This window comes from Brachycentrus maculatus, unplaced genomic scaffold (genome assembly GCF_059751285.1).
Source record: "Brachycentrus maculatus isolate JH-2025_06_01 unplaced genomic scaffold, ASM5975128v1 h1tg000126l, whole genome shotgun sequence".
Taxonomy (NCBI): Eukaryota; Metazoa; Arthropoda; class Insecta; order Trichoptera; family Brachycentridae; genus Brachycentrus; species Brachycentrus maculatus.
The window spans coordinates 903,459-922,671 of NW_028280879.1; the positions used below are offsets into that span (position 1 = coordinate 903,459).

The following is a 19,213-nucleotide window of genomic DNA, read 5'->3' on the forward strand; positions in this document are numbered from 1 at the left end:
TTGTCATAGGAAATATAAAAAAACACATTTGCTTGTCAAATCTTTTCAATAGTTTAGTTTTCATTTCAATCAAATCATAATGAAGCGTCATCTAACTTTAAGAAAATAACGCCATATAAAATATTTAAAAATTATTAGTATTATTATCGTTGCATATTAGTTTATATATCGTAGTAGTACAGGAGAAAGTGACCAACTAACAAAACGTAAAACGTTCAGGAGGGCCATTTAAGTCATATTTGCTTGGCAAGAAAATAAGCATCAATGCAGTTTGTCATTTTTAATATATTATCTCTCCAAGTTAAAAATCGCTTTGGTTAAAAATTTTTTCAGGGCAATATTAAGCTAGTAAGATATCAAATAGTCAATAATCACGTTTTTGTAAAAAAAAATGCACTTGGCCACTTTCTCCTGTATGATTACGATATGAGAAATGAAATTAGTGTTTTTGCTTTATTCTTAAAATCCTTTTTTTTTGGAATATTGGTTACCCTAATTTCGAATTAACGAGCTTTTACTTTACTTTAAAGTCAATATTAAAATATTAATTTGAATACTGATTATAATTGTGTCACCTTATAAAATGGTCACAAATGTTTTTTTAAATTTAAATCTAAACTCTAAATGCGACCATTTGATACCCATTCAATAGTCTTATAGATTCATAATTCCCTTGTAAATATTATATATTTTGATTTATTTAGCTGAATTTTTAGATGCCATATTGTATTCGCATTTTTTTTGGTGGTGGGTCAAAGTTGTTTTTTAATTTTCTTGTTAATTGATATTTTAGCGAGCGAAAGCGAACTGGCGTTTGTGTAAAATGTTGAAATCTCTTTGAACGATAAATATTATCCCGCGGTTCCTGGTGAAATTATCTTTATTTTATTTTTCTTCCAAAGGGTTGCACATTTGGCGATTTTTCACAAATGACTAAATACAGTAAAAGCTCCTTATAACGATATTTTAATGGGGTACTCGCAAGTATAGAATTCACCACACGACTGGCTGCGCGAGGATCCAGTCGTGTCACATTAAAAAAAACATGTATTGGAATTTGATTTTTTATAGAATATATTGTATATTGAAATTATATTTTTATCTTTTTTTAACCAATAACTCTTATCTTTTCAAAACCATACATTTATTTCCAAGAAAAACTTGTTTTTTTTTGTACAAAAACGGTGTTTTATGCAAAAAATTCAGTAACGTTAAATGTTACATGGATTTAAAGAAAATTATGCTGCGGGGTATTAATTATCCCGTCTTAAGGGACAAATATTCAGAATTTTTAATAAGCATAATTTTTTTTTTCGTAAATAAACTGATGCACTGCAACGTTTCTAAAGTAATTCTATTAATTCAAAATTTACTAGGTAAATACCATTATTTCTTAATACGTATTGTGACTCGTGTTTAGAAGCATTCCGAATGATTATCAAACACTGTATATGGTGATTGATAATGAGGAATGCACGAAACGAGGGTCACAATAGATTGAAAGAAATAGCGGTATTTACTGAGTAAAATTTTAATTTAAAAATTTTGAAAAAAATTATTCATGATATCGGAAATATTAATCAAACAAAAAATTAATTAAAAAAAATCATACTTCTTTTTTGCTTTGAATTCGCATTTTGGAATGTTTTGTTAGTGAAAAATCGTTGAAGGGACCGGAATATGGAATGATGGTGTTGGAATTAATGAGCTTTTACTGTGATTGCCACTGACAAAGAGATACCGTGTTCAATGTCGTAGTGTTCCCATAGATACGCTTAGATGATATGCATTTAGATGACAATTGTAAGACAAACGTTTAAATGACAATCGTCTAACGCTACAAGTGGACACTCTCAAAGGAATGAAAACGCTTTGCAGACGTGTTTCAAGTCTTGGGCCTTAAGTATAATATGAAAAAAAAATTATAAGATAATTACATATACTCGATATTATAATACGTATAGCTACACCATAAGGTCGATTAAATTAATACAATGAAACCTAGATATAACGGACTGATTTGGGGGAAGGGGGTGTCCATTAAACCGTTATAAAACAATATCTATTTAAAAAAATCAATTTTTTTTTTGCAAATATGAACACTGTATTCAGATATAAATTAACAATACAAAACACAATTTTTTTTTTATTGTCTTCAAGTACTCGTCGTGAATTGACATTGTTGTTTGATATCGATGCACTTGCTTTCAGAAATCCTGTTTTGTAAAAGGAATCAAGTTTTGTTTGCATTTTTGAAGTTTGCTGTTTTTTTATATAATCAACTCTCTAAAATTAAGAAAATGCGTATAATACAGATTAAACTTTGTTATCTGACGAATATTCAATAATTTGACCGGATTTTTTGTCCTTTATATCCAAAGTTCGATAAATAGAGGTACGTTATATTGAGGTTTTACTGTATCTTCATTTACGCTTCCTTAAAAGGTTTTTTGTTTAAAAAGATAATTTCAGGCGAAAAATAACACATTTGACTTATGTACGTGTATGTAACGCGACCTTATAAAATTAAGCATCAACTTTCCTTTGCTAACACAATAATACATTATATTTTCCCTGTTTCAATTTTTCGTTAGATTTTTATTAGTTTAAGATCACAATAATCATGTAACCATATTATTGTATTGGATGTTCGTGAATAAATATATGTTGATAAAATAAAGTTTTTTTTCATTTCATACCGATAAATAATCCCCGTTGTCCAGTCTGATGTAGATGTAATATTTATTTATAAGACTAGCTGTACTCGGCCACGCGTTGCTGTGGCTCAGTCTAATTAAATGGAAAATAAAGAAAATAAAAAGTAATAATTTCCAATATATTTCATTTCACAATGAAAATCTTTTTAAAAAAACTCTGAAAAGTAAAAATGCAAAAACACAACGAAAACATTGAAATTTTAAGTGACAGAACCTTTAAGGTGGTGACTGACCGGAGAATTTCATCATAACATAACGTCGCAACATCGCTCGCGGCGAGCACCACCGAGCATCCGTAACTATGGATGGAGCGCTCGGCTCGCTGTACTGACTGCCTGAATGCTCGCATCGTAACGTGTTACGTTACGATGAAATGCTCCAGTCAGTCTCCACCTTTAAGAAGCCAGCTGCCTACCATGAGCAATATTTAGTATTGCGTGTGTTGCTGTTACGTTCTACAGATGTCGCTGCTATTGCGGTAAAAAGGTGTTTTTATTAACAAATAAAAACACATTCATCTCCGTCACAGGTACTGACCAACACTACTTCATTCCAGGATGGAACCCTAGTATTTTTATTTTACCACCATTTTTACCCAAATTTGTGATTATTTTTTATCGATAAGCCTGGGAAAGGTGTCTTGAGATGGTTTGGGCATGTGAATCGAATGAGTTTTAATGATCTCAGCGCAGACAATGTCTAGTTGAACATATCAAAATCGCCGTATTCATCATTAACCAATTTTGAATGATAAATATAGAAACTTTGTTTAAAGTTAGTTCTACTCATTGTGGTCAATGTGTGAATTAAGCAATTTATAAAAGACATTTTCCGCGATCATCCAGAGAGTTCATCAGATTGACACAAAGGGATGACTTTTCTTGTTGTACTGTGATAGCGAGCTAGCATGAATGTGGAAGAGGCGAAGAATGTTTGCTCAGACAGATTGTCGAGGCATTCTATTTCCTCTGTCTACAACTGCGGTAAGCGGCGTAATGGTTATAAGTAAATTTAGAAAAAAATAAAACTTCATCCATATTTTACATTTTGAAGAATAAGTATTTAATTTAAAAAATATTTTATAAATGTCTACATATAACGTTGTACGGTAATTTAAATCATTTCTACGCGACATCGAAAAATGCACCTATATTTTGTCTCCCACGCCAGAAATGATTTAAATATTGGTGAAATACATGAGAATATGCTTGCGCTAACAAGCATACGCGCATGCATTATATTGAAACAAGTATATGTAGACGTACAATTTTTATCACAGTAATTACATGAGTTTAAAATAAATACAAAGTTGCATAAATAATGAATAAATTACTTAAATAATTGCTTGGCATAGTGCCATATCCTAAAGAAGTATTCGTCTCTTCTCAAGAGAGATCCTCTCGCGTAACTGCGGATATCCGCATCCATGTTGGCCTCTCTCATCCACGAAGTGCTCGTCTCCGTGCTGAACCCAGTCGGCTCCGTCATCTCCGTCAACTCGTTGGCCTCCTCGGTGTTCAGCAAATCTGGAATAACAATGGCGCACAATGGTAGCTGTTGCGAATTCCATGACCCAAAAATGTCGTGTAGCGAGGTATCGCTCACAGAAACAAAAAGTAATTTGGCAATTGTGAATGAACACGAGGGGACTTGAACAATCAGAATTGGTTAGGTCGTAAATAAGCGCGTTCGTCTGTATTACAAACTTTGCCAATATTTAACAGCCTTTTGGCTACAAGGACTATGCCAGAAATACCGCAATTCCAACATAAATAATTCAAAAGTAAAATGTGTTCTATAATTTAAAAACACTCTGTACCATTGTTAAAATAAATCTGTGTTTAGATTTCATCTTTGACGCGAAGAAAATATCTCTCGGAGAACTAAATGTATGCAAATCTGTTATATTTATTTTAACGCAGCCGAACCTAGGGGTAACACGGTAGAAAATGCGTGTGGGATGACCACTACACTACGAGGTGGGCAAAAGGCACGTGAGAATCAAAAAATTATTCTGGCAGTTCTATAGGTACACCCCAATCTGTATCAACCCGACACTACGTATGAAATCTCACGGTTAAGAAAACCTGCTTATTTTATAACTAAATTTTCATTCACCTGGGTCAATCGTGGAATACAAAATGTGTATTTTACAATGCTTCCACGCGTTCTTGGACTACTTGACACACAATCGTCTCCGTCATAAAGAGCTAGCAATAGTATGAAAACTTCCCATGATATCCATAAAAATAAATATTGCCTGGAAGAATGGGAATGTATCTAGAAGTCTCCTACGAGATGGACAAACAATTTTTTTTAACAAGATCTTCTTTACATGCTACTCTAACTTAGCCCATGTTGGGAAGGAATTGGGCGAGTCGAATCAAGGCCCAAGAGATTACGATACTCAGTGTTGAGGTGTGAGGAGTGTGGGCGCGTAAACGCTTTAATCTCTAGAAAATGGCAGGATGGCAGTTTATAGAACATTATTGTAATTATACCTTCGGGATATCCGTGAGGCGGTTGACTGGCTGCAAAACTGGAGCCAAGAGTCTACCCCATAAGACGCAAAACACATGGGTAAAGAAGAAAGTGGAAAAAAAATTCAATTACCTTGGCACACAATAACTTTGAATGGTTCGTCAGACTCCAGAGGATCGCTCAGTCCTACTTCGTTCCTTGCAAATATTCTAATCAGGTAGAGATGGTCTTCCTGCAGGTCTCTGATGTTGAATTTCTGCGTGGTGGCAGAGACTCTGCCCACCTCCATCCACATGGTCTTTCTGGTGTCGCGGATGGCGATGTTGTACCCCTGCAGAGGAACTCCTCCGTCATACTCCGGCTGGCCCCACTCGATAATGATGGAGTTAGGGCCGGTACTTCTGATTTCCAAGGGGGCGGTGGGCGCTGATGGCACGGCTGAAAATGGAACATACATACTTTAATTGATAAATTCACACCAAATCATGGCAAAGAGATATCTTCAGGTTTAAGGTGGACCAAACATTGAGTACGTGTATAGGATATACATTCAAGCACTACGCTTGGTAAATGTGTTGGTGAGTTTAAATTTATTTGCCCTCAACATAAGAAAAAGACGTTACGTACAACCATCTATTCTGGGTCAGACGCTATGTCTTTCTATGGAGAGACAACAGATTGAGACAACGAAAGTTGTTGATATGGGGATCGTATTGCCAGACTAAAATGGCAATAGACAGGTCATATTGCGAGTCAGAGAATGTACAGATGGCCATCCAGAGTTCTGCGGTGGAAACCATGGGACATGACAATAGGAAGAGGCCGGCTCGCCTAGAAAAAAATGGGTCAATGACATTGTCCCCGTTGCGGGTAGTAAGTGGATTGAAAAAGCCCAAACAAGAGAAGTCTGAAAAAAGAAGAGGCTTAAATCCAGCAGTGGAGAGACGTCTGATAAAGAAGAAGATAGGGTATACAATTTACAATACACAGAATGAACAATGTACAATCTATCCCACATAATATTATTTGTTTAGGCAGGTGACATGGGCGCAGAGTGCTGAGAATGTCCTTTGCGACCATATTTATCGCGACTGCTACCATAATTTTTTTGTGGCACAGAATAAACGATCAATTAACTGAATTTAACTTACTTGCGTGCTTATGTAGGTTAATAATTTCTGATAACCCGGGTATACCAAGTCCTACAGCATTCTCAGCGGTAATTCTGAACACCACGTCTGATTTTTCCTTCAGTTTTTCAAATACATATTCAGTTACATTTGCATTTACAGTAGCGACTTTGGTCCATGTCTCGGAGGAAGCTATTTTGTGTTCCAACATATAACCTGGAAAGGAAAGTATTATTGAATTTGCTGTATAGACTCTTGTCCGTGCACACCTTCTACTGGTTGTTAGATGGAAGTGCCATAGGTTATTTAATTAACCAACTAACGAACAAACCGATACGCCACTTGCCCGCAGGGGTAGGCAAAGAGAATAGAACGCCACACCACTCTTGCTTTGTAATAGATTTATATTATCCACTGACACTTCGTGATGGAATTGCATTTTTAATATGTTATTAGACTAAAACCAATATTTTTAGCTTTTCCACTTTATTTTTATTTGACCAGCGACCGGGTTTTGTTGTTACCGACATCATCAGACTGGTCGTTACCGACATCATCAGACAGTCTGATGATGTCGGTAACGACAAAACCCGGTCGCTGGTCAAATAAAAATAAAGTGGATAAGCTAAAAATATTGGTTTTAATCTAATAACATATTACTCTTGCTTTGCAAACGATCTTCGCCTCTTTCCCATTCATACATCTACTCATACATACCAGCCGATTATTCGGACTCCTGACTTACCACTTTCAAGTATGTGAAATACTTGATTATATGAAGTTTTTCTAGGTTTTCCTTTGTTCCTACTTCTATGTTTGCCTTGTATATTATTTTTAACTGTTTTTTCTTTACTCATTCGCTATACTCATGTTCAAACCATCTCAAGGCACCTCATTAATTTTATTGATAATGCTTATGTCGCCTCGAATTCTTTCCTTATGTCACTATTCAAACATTTATCATATATTGTTTTGTCGCACATTCGTCTGAGAGATCAAATTATCTGCTTTTATGCATAATAAGGTTTTTCTGATAAATGTTTCCCTCTCAAAATAGATTATTTGAAATAAAGGTTAGATTTAGTTTCTTACCCAAAATGGGTGATCCACCATCTATATGAGGCGCGGACCACTGTACAGTGGCACTTCTAGATGTTGTTTCAACAATGCTGATGTTTTGTGGAGCGGATGGTGTAGCTAAAATATTTATACATAATAATAATATATATAAGAATACAATTTGAATACTATAAATATTCATGGCTATGTGGAATATAACATTTATGGAACCTTAGCAGTATAAAAAATTTAGTCGTGGATATATGTATTGTATTTTATTTTTTAAATTGGCATATGTCTACGGGGTTGGGTTTTATAACGGGTGATTTTGAAATGACTTTAAGAAAAAGCTCTTATATTTCCCAAATCTACTGTCATCACCGTAAAATGAAATAGAAAAAACCACTCTATAAGGGATATGAGGTGGCTCGAAAGTTTTTTTTTTCTTAACGTTACCGTTACGTGTTGCATTTTTATTGATTTTAAGTATATAGGGTATAGAGCGATGGCATTTCACTAGAAAAGTGATGATTTAAAATGGATGATAGAATCTAGTTAATCCCTATTTTTGTATGGGCCTTTCGTTTTAAGAACATTAAAAAAAAAATATCATTAACCCTGAATACTCCCTTATATTGCCTCTCAAAAAAAACTTTCACTGAAGTTACATGCAATTAATTGAGCAAAAAATTAAATATTGGGCATAAAGTAATTGAGATATATGGGATATGGCATGTCGATGCGAGGTGTTGTTGAGGTACTTACATAATGTCACTCCTACTGTTATGTGATCGTCAACTATGTAGGGTGCACTTTGGCCTACTTCGTTGCGTGCAATAATCTTAAATACAAGCGATGTTCCCTTTTTCTGGTTGTCTATGAACAAGGATGTGGTTTGGCTGGAGCCGACCATCTTCCATGTCTTCTTGGCAGTGGACCTCATCTCCACCAAGTACTCGAGGATCCGAGTGCCTCCGTCGCTCTCGGGAGGATACCAACAGATGGTCATGGAGGAGGAGGTCATGCTGCTAGCCGTGAGGGGGCCAAGGGGCGGAGATGGCACATCTGGGGTGGATACAACAGGTTACATTCAGGATTCGAGAAAGGGGACACAAGAAGGCGAGATCGCATGCAGCAAGAGAAACTTCCCACTCACCTTGAACTGGCTTTATGACCACGGGCTCACTTTCCAGCGCTTCCGAATACCCGACGGGGTTCTGCGCCATCACTCGGAACAGGTATTCGCAGTTCTCATTCAGTTTCTGGATGCAGTACGTCTTCACATTCTTGTCCACGTCGGCTACTCTCATCCAAACTTGCTTCTCTGGGTCTCGCTTTTCGATAGCGTAGTTTGTCAACTCGATTCCGCCATCGTCGACTGGGGGACTCCATTCTATCATAACCGATTCGTTGTCTATTCCCTTGACGATTACTGGTCCTTCTGGTTTGCTCGGTTTGTCTGTTAATGCGCAGGAAGGAAATAATTAGAGGAAAGCCCTTTTTGCATTGTTTCCCACAAGTAAATGTTACATTACGAATGCGAGTTAGAACATCTAGCCCATGATCCAACCACGTTTACTTTTCTACACATAATAGCAATTTAGTGTTTAGAGTACTTTTGAATCAAGCTTCTTTCCTTCGTAATAAGGAAATATATTAAGCGCTCAGAATTAGCTACCTATTTGAATACCTTATATTGCGATGCGTTTCTTATTATTTCTAGTTAGAAATGTTATATTGTGTTTAAGTGCATGTATGAGGATTGATTACAACTAAAAATGTATATTATTCACAAGTATTTATAACATTACTATCTCAGGGTTGATATGTTTAAAACTGATGATTTTTCCTAATGGGGAAATGTTTTAAACATTATTGTTGGTTTGTTACAATTTTGTCAACCCTGGTCTATACATAAAAGTATTTGTATCTATTATGATTAGTTGAATAAATTTTACAATATTTGACACAAATATGTATATGATATATTAATTTTACCAATTTGATCAGGTGTTTTTGATTTACGTCGCTTCGTGGTGTCATCTATAATGCAGGAAATATTTGTGTTAATTTCAGTTGTTTAGTTTGTGTTGGAAAACTAATTGTGTATTAATAGGAAGTAACTTTACAAGTGAAATATTACAATTTATTTAATAAGAGTTGTGCATGTCAAAAGTGTGATTAAATAACCATAAGAAATTTCATCTTCGTTTGTTTTGTTTATGTTTATTTATAGAAACTTATGAAATTAAGGATCTTCGCGCTAACACTGCTGCTGAAACTGAATCAACGAGCGGTAAACTAAACGAAACAACGAGTTGGATTTGTTTATATCTCTATTTGTCATTGCAATCATGTAAATCTGACAACCGTTCAATCTATGTATTAATAAATAATCCAATAATCGAATGATACATACCACATACTCGGAGAGATATTTCGATCACATCACGACCAACAAAGTTCTCCGCTTCGATCGTGTACTTCCCAGAATGTGATCTTTTAGTTGTTTTGATTGTTATTGTTGAACTGTGCTCTTCGTATGAAACTTCGATGTCCTTTTCATTCTTGAATGAGCTGTTATTTTTTAGCCATTTTATATTCGGTTTTGGAAATCCTCTGACGGTTGCGAATACGCTCCAGTGAGATCCAACATGAAGTTTCTGAGCAATAAGATGTTCCTCAATAACGGTCTTTGGTTTCTCTTCGATGAACAGATTGCATTTGGTCTCTACGGAGCCCTGTGTATTAGTGGCTTTGCAAGAGTATTCACCAATACTTTCCTCGGTAGTCTTGTGAATGATGAGGGATGCGATCCTATTCTCGTAACTAATGTTCTTCGTGATGACTTTCCTGTCCTTACACCACTCCACAGTGGGCAGGGGAACGCCTCCGAACACGCAAGACAGGCTGATTTCTTGCTCCAATATTGTGGTTATATCTCGCAATGGCTGCTGCACAGTGGGAGCTTCGTTGGCAGCTGATTTCCTGATCAGGATTTCTGCACTCTCATCTGATGGTTCGCTGGCTCCTATCTCATTGTGAGCTTTGACTCTGAATACATAGTAAGTTTCTGTTTCTAATTTTTTTATTGTGTACGACATACTTTGTATATCTGTTACAGTCTTCCATCTAAAATAAATTTATGATTATAAAATATACATTTTTCTATATTCATGAATAGTATAAATATTTAAATATATGTACATACGTTTTATCCTTCTTAATGCGGTAATCCAAAGAATATGTGAGCGGTTGAGAGTTTCCGTCGAAATCTGGTTTCTTCCAGTGAAGAGTTACAAAGTCTTCTCCTATTTCCAATGATTCTGGAGCTCCTGGCTTACTGGGTGTTTCTGGATGAAAACAAAGTCAAAAGTTTGTCTAATCTAACCGGTAACCTTTACTTAAAGTAAGCCATGACATAATACACTACCTAGAACGAGGAGTTGAACTTCTGCTTGGGTTTCTCCGCAGTTGTTGGCCAAGCGCAAGTTGTACGATCCGGAATCAGACCTGACCAATTTTTTCAAGGTAAGAGAAGCACATTCTTCTTGTAACGTTATTTTGGTTCTTGAATCCTTCTTCAATACTTTTCCTGAAATGGTCCATTCGTCTTTGGGTTGAGGAGTCGATGTATATCTTACAGTAAAGGTCACATCTTCTCCATTCACAACTCTGTATATCTTATCGTAATCCAGAATTCTCGGCGGCGACTCAACAACTAGAACAGATAACATGTTTATTCGTTATTTTGGTAAGTATGATAATATATTAAGCGTCTTCATTTTATTCCAATACTGGCTTAAACTTCATGTTGGGAATCGAATGTTTCAGCTTGACGAATAATGTTTTACAAATACTAGAAAAGCATATTGACCAAAATACCTATCCAACTCGATTTAAAGTCATTAACTTAAATCTTGTAAGATGCCCGTTTCTATTACGTATTCTTAGATTAATAAGTTAGTCAACGACATGTATTATCCTTACCTTCAATAATTAATTGGCAACTTGTTTTAACGTTGTTAAGTGTGCAAGTATAAGAGCTTTGATCACTTTCGGTTACGTTTCGGATAACTAATTTCCTTTCCAAATTACATGACGTTATGACGTAAGAGTCCGATGAGAGTATTTGTTTTCCATTTTTGTACCACTCTACCTCCAAATTTTCTCCGGGAACTTGTACCGTGAGAGATACGTCTGTGTTGGCTGGTGCCCTTATAGTATCTGGCAGTTTGAGAAGGAAGTCTGCTGTTAAATCTTCAACAGTAAGATTCGCAATGCAGACGTCGTTGCCTACTTTACAACTGTATTCTCCCATATCCTCCAAAGTTGAGTCGTAAATTTTCAATTTTTGTTTTTTGCCATCGATGCTTAGTTGAACGTGATCAGAAAACTGCAATTCTGTACCATTTTTAAACCACCTGACTAACGCATCTCCCTTCGTGAGCTCGATTTCGAACGTAGCCTTTTCACCCTTGGAGATTGTAATGTCCTTCATACGGCTAGTTATTTCAGGAGGTAATTCAACGACGGTGACTTCAGCTGAACACACTTGGTCCCTTAGGATACACGAATACTCGCCTTCGTCATGTACAGAAGTGTTTCTAATCAACAGTTTTCTTAAGTTACCTTTGTTTTCGAATTCGTACTTCTTCTGTTTGTGTTTAATCGCTTTGCCGTCCTTTTGCCACACTACATCAGCGGTCTCTGAAGATATTTCTACTTCGAGAATGGCAACCTCCTTTTCCTTAACCTCGAAGTCTTGTAATTTTCTTGTAAATTCGGGTATCGTTTCCTTTACAATTAAATGCGTGCTTGTTTCCTGACCCTTGACGACACATTTAACTTTTCCCGTGTCGGTAATCTTAGTTTTCTTTATCCTCAGTTTATGTATTCTACCTTCTTGTATTATTTCTCTATGATCCATTCCACTGATTTCTTTGTCGTTTTGGTACCACTTAGTGGATACTGTGTGCGACGTTTCACACTCTAGGACAACAGATTCACATTCATCCACCTCATAGGTTTTGTTGAGGTTTCTGACAAAAGTAACCTTTTCAACATCGACTGTTACTTTGGCTCCGTGACAGATTTTACCGGCTAAATTAGAGGCTATGCATTTGTAATCTCCCGAATCAATTTCTGAGTCAGCGTTTTCTATTTTTAGCGCAATATTTTCTCCATCAAACTGCAAATTAACTCTAGTCGATTGTTCCAAAAGTTTATTATTTCTCAACCACGTTACTGTAGGAATCGGGTTGCCGATAACCTTAGCTGTTAATACAATTGTTTTCTTTTCAGGAACGGATATTTCTTGGAATCGTTCAACAAAGAGTGGTGGTTCACAATTTTCTTGAGTTGGTTCTGAAAATAGCGTAAGAAAGTAAGTAAGTATTACGTAAAATAATTATAATTATTATAAACATATTCTTCATAACACGAGAAAAGCAATTACCTTCTATTGTCAAGATGGCCGATGTTTCCGCAGCACCCTCGCTGTTGGTAGCTTTCACAGTATATATTCCATCATCGGCGCCCTTCTTAGGGTTGATTAAAGTTAGAGTATGCGTTTCCCCTTCAGATTTTGTATTAAGAGTTTTTATTGCTTTCTTATTTTTAAACCAAGATATTTTTGGAGTCGGATTGCCAACAATTTGACTAGTTAGGACAACACTTTCACCTTCGCGAATGGTTAAATTTGTAAATGGCTCGATTACTTCAGGTTTCTCTTTCTTCCCAGTTTTAATTTTAAGCCTTATTGGTAATGACGCTTCTCCTTCTCTATTGATCGCGGCAACTTCATAAATACCCTCGTCTGCTTTTTGCACATTGTTGACTTTAAGAACACTGCAATACATATGCATATCTGATTCTGTAGCAATTGAAATCCTATCGTTGGGGACGATCTTCTTTCCGGCGTATAACCAAGTTATTTCCGGTTCAGGAACTGCCACTAAACGACACTCCAAAAATATTTGTGATCCTTCGTCGACATATTGAGCTTTAGGCTTCTTGGAGAAGGTGGGCGGTATGCCTTCTAATATATCCGCGAGTGATGACTCCCTGGACAAGCTCTTGCGGGATAGGATCGTCATTTCGGAGCCGTGGTCTGAGAGCGGCGCCTCGACAACCAATTCTGTGGTACTTGATGCAAAGCCTGCCGCATTTTTGGCCACGCATGTGAACGTGCCGGCATCTTCCGGGAAAACTTCCCTGATGATTAGGGTAGCTACATTGTCATCATCATAATATATTTGGAAGTCTTGAGAAGGCTTAATGATGGCTGTTTGCCTGAACCAAGTGATCTGCGGTCTAGGGTAGCCCTCCACTTGACATTCAAACTGCACAGTATAACCATCCGGTGTGTGTTTTGGTCTTAGCTTTTCAATAAACCTCGGAGCGACAGCAATTTCCTCAGCCGACGGTTCTGTTGAACAAAATTAAATTATACTATACTATTCATCTTTAGTTTACATTATGCATACATCAAACTTGTACTTACTTTCAAAAACAGGTAGTTTATCTATTTTTTCATTTAGTTTCTTCTGTAAATATACTGTATAATTAGCTTCATCCATCAGGTATTGCGCTGGCACCCATCCCTTTTCTTCGGTTAAATGTTTCTTTACAAACCACCAATCTTGATTGTGTGTTTCTAAAACAGGAAATTAAATCGCAAAATATAATAAAGCGAAACATTATTAAGTACATTGTGTCGGTTCATACATGTGATTCACTATTTACCCAATATATAGAGCCGCTCTCCCTCCACAAGGTTAATAGCTTCTGGAGTTTCTGCTACATAAGAATACACCGCAAAGACAATGTCGCCTTCTCGAATGTCCATATCTCCTACACCTGAAGATAAAAATAGTTTTATGCAGTTGAAACGTATGTTGCTATAATATAATATCACTGTTGAGAAACGGGGATGCGCGGGTAATATATCCAGATGGGAGGAGATTGAAGGTAGGAAGGTCCAGAATCGAACCATGGAGGAGACATTTACCTAGATGTGGAGCGGGTTGAGAAAGATTTGGTTGTTACGAGTAAAGTTAATGACTTTTGTAATGCATTATTTTATTTTGTAAAATTAATAAAAAATTTTTGGGATCAGGTCACTCGCCGAGGATTCAGTTCACCGTCAGAAGTTTTAAATTAGGAGAATTATGCACATTACCGTGACCGTTGATGGAGAGAGCCGCACACTGTGCCAATAGTGGAAGGGTAAGTGTACCATAATAATCATGATCTAATAGAGGCTGTCTATATATATATATATATATATATATATATATATATATATATATATATATATATATATATATATATATATATATATATATATATATATATATATATATATATATATTTATATATATATATATATATATATATATATATATATATATATACATATATAAATATATATATATACATATATATATATATATATATATATATATATATATATATATATATATATATATATATATATATATATATATATATATATATATATATATATATATATATATATATATATATATATATATATATATATATATATAGACATATATAAATATGTATATATATATATATATATATATATATATATATATATATACATATATATATATATATATATATATATATATATATATATATATATATATATATATATATATATATATATATATATATATATGTATATATGGTATTAAAATAACATTGTATACACCTTACCTTCATCTATTTTAGCTTCTCTCGATATACTCATCGATGCAGCTTCTGTAAATAACATGTTTAGGTTAATGCAAAATTTAATACACATAATGTCGAGCGTGATTTTATAAGCCATATTACAGTATGTTCTTTCAGCGGGGAAATAAAAAAAGCGCTTGAAGTATTTTTTTATTTATTGAAGTAATAATAAAGCTGGAGTAACCTTGATCAAATGCTGGTTTTGGCGCGGGTCTCTTCTTGGATAAAGTCAAATTATCTTCGTCGAAAACAATCGAATGTTTTTTGGTAGGTTTCACTCCAAATAGAATTTCTTCTTCTATTTCATTTACTTGGTATTGTTTCTTTTTTTTCTTATTTAATACCATTTCTATATGCTCCTCTGATTCAGGCTCACTTAGTATTATTTCATCTACGTACGGGCCTTCGTCTTCAACTTCTTTCATGAGTCTAATTGATGTTTCACCGGTTTCTTCAGAGTACGTCGGTTGAATACGACTTTTAATTTTGATTTGACTTGATAGGGAAACATCTTCTTCAGTGAGAGTTTCTTGTTGTGCCTTTATGTCAAATGAGACTTCGTCTTCGTCTTTGACGTTGTATGCTTTCTTCTTATTTATTTTTAAGCTTACACTGTCGGGTTCATCATCCAAAGCCTGTAAAGTAATTTTCTCCTCTACATCTGAACTGTCTACTTTTTTGGGCTTTGATTTTAGTTTCAGTTCTTTGTTTATGGATTCTTCTTGCGACTTTAAAAGTTTGAGGTTGACGTCGCTATGTGGTACATCATTTACGTTTTCTTCGACTTCAGCACTATTGTCTTCAACAACTTGCGTCAATTGAATTGAAGCTTCTTCTGATTGCTCATCAATTGTAGGTTTCCTTTTCGGCTTTAATATGACTTTTCCAGAAAGAGATATTTCTTCTTCTGCATATGAATCTAATTTGATTTTAAATTCTTGTTCAACATTTTCTTTTGTTTTTGTCATTTTAGGTTTAAATGTAACAGAATCTGGTTCTTCTTCCTGTAAAATTTCTACTGGCAATTCTTGGTATGGTTTTTCTTCAACTGGCGACTCTGGTTCATCAATGATAATTTCCTCTTTAGGTCCTTCTTCATATTCTTCTACTATTTTTATGGAAGTTTCTCCGGATTCCTCGGTAAACTTAGGTTGTTTTTGGGATTTAAGTTTAACTTTACTTGACATTGAAATTTCTTCCTCGGCATAACTATCCAGATGTATTTTAAATTCCTGTTCTACATCTTCTTTAGTTTTGGTACTTTTTGGTCTAAAAGTGACTTGTTCTGGTTCCGTTATCTCTACAATGTTTGGCGCAGAAGCTTTTCTGACTGGTTTGAGTTTTTTGATAGTTATTTCTTCTTCGTGTTCTTCTGACGATTTGGGTTTTGGTTGTTTTGGTTTCAATTTAACATTAGCCTCACTACTTTCTTCTTCGATCTTTTTCCTAGGTTCACTAATTTGTATGTTAAGTATTTCTTCCTCTTCATCTTTGTCTTTTTTTGGTTTCCTTTTTATATTTATACTTATATTTTCGTCATCGACTTGTTTTATTTTTTGTTTTATAGAAATATTTTCAACGTCTTCCTTGCGTTTCATATTGAAATCAACATCTATCGATTCTGGTGTATTTTCTTTCGTTAAAGGTTTGGTAGATTTTATTTCTTTGAAATCGACACATGACTTTTCTAATTTAATTTCATCTATTTCATCACTCTTTGGTTTTTTAATGCTTAATTCGTCAGTACTCATTTCAGTGTTAACTTCAGTGGTTACCAGATGTTGGGCTTCTTCTAAGTTATACGGTATTTTTTCAACATTTGACTCAATTGTGTAATCTTGGGAAAATGTTTTCATTTCTGGATTTATTTCTTCTACAATTACGCTATCGGTAAATGGTTGAGTCTTAGTAACGGATATAGGACTATCGTTTATTTTCTTTACAGTTTCCATCACAAGTGGCGCAGTTTGCTCGCTCGCTTCTAATGTATCTATTTTAGTAATAGTATGATGACGGTCTTGTGGTTTGTCTTCCATGCCAGTCACAGTAGATACAAATTCCTCAGGAGTTTGTTCCTGGATGGACTGTTTTAAAATTGGTAGTATTTTGTCAACTGATTCTATGACAATACTTGTTGACGGTTCGTCGCCATCTTTTTCGATTGTTGTGATTTCTGTAATTGCTTCCTGAGTACCGGACTTTTGTTTTATAACGCGTTTTTTTACTTTGTCTACTTTTGGTTTAGGTTCGACATGATCTTCAGTATCCTTTCTCTGTATAGGTTTGAGACTTAAATCACATTCTTCATTATTTTGATTTTCTTCAATTGAAGGTTTTTTAGCAAATGGCTTTAACATGATTTGTGGTATTTCTTCTTCAGGTGGGGACGACGAAGGTATCCTGAACTTGATATTCTCTGGTTCGTCTGGCTCAGGTGTTTTAGGAGTTCCTTTTTTGAGTGTGCTTGGTATGCTCTCCGGTATCAACGTCTTCTTCTCTGGCCTTACATATTTTTCAGATTTTTCGTCTTTCTCCGGTACATCATTTGTTCTTGGAATTTTTTCAATGGTCTCCTTTTCATAATCTTGAATATCAATATCAAGTGGTGGGATTTTATCGAATTCATGTGGTTTGTCAGGAATTTGAACAATTTCAGATTCAATGCTTTCGTCATTTATATTTTTTGTTACAATAACATGTTCTTGTTCTGGTATATTTGAGACTGGCACTTTTTTTAGCTTAATAGTTTCATTATATTCCTCTTCGACTGGGATAATACCTTTTTTAATGGTGATTTGTTTTGGTTCATCGATTTCAACATTTTTCGTTTTCGCAGGTTCCTTTCCTTTAACTTCCTCCAGTGGGGCCTCAGTACTTTTTATTATGTCTTCTAATGTGAAGCTTGGTTTTTCTAATTGTGTGATTTCAATGTCAGGCATATTAAATGCTTTGATTTTCTTTCTTTGAATTTTTAAAGCTTCCTTTGTGTTTCTGGAGAGGATTCCAGTATCCTTAACAGACCCAATATGTGTAACAACGATATGTAATTCCTCCGGTGGCCAATCGCGAACATATCTTATTCTGCTTTTTAATAGAACCTTTGGAACAGTAACAGCTTTTGGTTCTTGTTTTTGTGCTTTCGGAGTTTTACTCAACTTTACAAGTGCAAACAAAGGCGTTTCAATTGTTTCAGTAATTTTAAATTTCTTTGGTAATTGTTGTTTATGTTCTATTTTACATGGAACAAGTGTCATTTTTGTGAGTTTTTCTTTAGTTAATTTTTTATTCTGTTTTGGTATACTATCTCCATGATCCACTGGTTCCAAATAAAACTCATTATCAACGATAACAGATGTTTGTAAATTATCCTCCATATCGTAACAGGTAACCGTTTCTATTTGTTCCTCTTTTTTCTTTTTAGGAATTGCTTTTTTAATTTTTTTCTTAGACGGCTCCTCAATTGGTTTTTGAATATCGTCTAATACTTTTTCATCACTAGGAAATATTTCTTCTATTTTTACTGGTTCATGTTTCTCGAAGGCAATCGGTTTTTCATCATCAACGAATTCTACTGTAGCTTTTTTGTCATCCTGGGTTAAGGATTCATCGACATTTGGTCCACATTCTTCAATACTTATGTTATCATATGTAGGGATGTTTTTCTCTTCTTTTACATCTAGGTTGTCATCATCCCACATTTCTTCAATTATAACATCTCCATTACTTTTGTCTGACAATTCCAATGTACTTTTCTTAGCTTTTTTCCTTAGTATTGTTCTTTTGGTTGTGACTTTCTTTGCGTCCTTACCGTCCGCAGTCCGTTCGAATTTCGTTACTATTTCTTCAATTTTCTCATTATCTGATGACTGCGGTGATGTAATGTCATCTAAGGTGTTGGTGACTTCAATAATATCATGAGATTCGCCCGGCGAAGTTGCTGAAAATGAGTTTTAAAATGATTTTATTTAAAATAATGTAATATTTCGCAAAAGTCTTTAATTTATCGAAGAACAATAAAATATATGAGAAATACGTACGATTGGTTCCGAATACTTAAAA

At 34.9% G+C, this 19,213-nt stretch overlaps 1 protein-coding gene across 1 annotated transcript in view; it reads right to left on the minus strand.

Moving 5' to 3' along the window:
- Window positions 1-3,753: 3,753 nt before the first annotated feature.
- The window catches only part of LOC148309376 (uncharacterized), a 125,225-nt gene continuing 109,765 nt past the window's right edge, over window positions 3,754-19,213 (minus strand). The window contains exons 36-51 of the mRNA XM_088260181.1: window positions 15,339-19,091; window positions 15,137-15,181; window positions 14,135-14,248; window positions 13,893-14,045; window positions 12,846-13,817; window positions 11,378-12,754; window positions 10,821-11,108; window positions 10,599-10,740; window positions 9,807-10,519; window positions 9,386-9,430; window positions 8,544-8,846; window positions 8,153-8,452; window positions 7,421-7,525; window positions 6,350-6,544; window positions 5,331-5,636; window positions 3,754-4,243 (exon numbers count right to left, since the gene is read on the minus strand). Of these exons, the coding sequence (XP_088116307.1) occupies window positions 4,047-4,243; window positions 5,331-5,636; window positions 6,350-6,544; window positions 7,421-7,525; window positions 8,153-8,452; window positions 8,544-8,846; window positions 9,386-9,430; window positions 9,807-10,519; window positions 10,599-10,740; window positions 10,821-11,108; window positions 11,378-12,754; window positions 12,846-13,817; window positions 13,893-14,045; window positions 14,135-14,248; window positions 15,137-15,181; window positions 15,339-19,091 (9,008 nt within the window). The 3' untranslated portion in view covers window positions 3,754-4,046. The remainder of the gene's footprint in view (window positions 4,244-5,330; window positions 5,637-6,349; window positions 6,545-7,420; window positions 7,526-8,152; window positions 8,453-8,543; window positions 8,847-9,385; window positions 9,431-9,806; window positions 10,520-10,598; window positions 10,741-10,820; window positions 11,109-11,377; window positions 12,755-12,845; window positions 13,818-13,892; window positions 14,046-14,134; window positions 14,249-15,136; window positions 15,182-15,338; window positions 19,092-19,213) is intronic.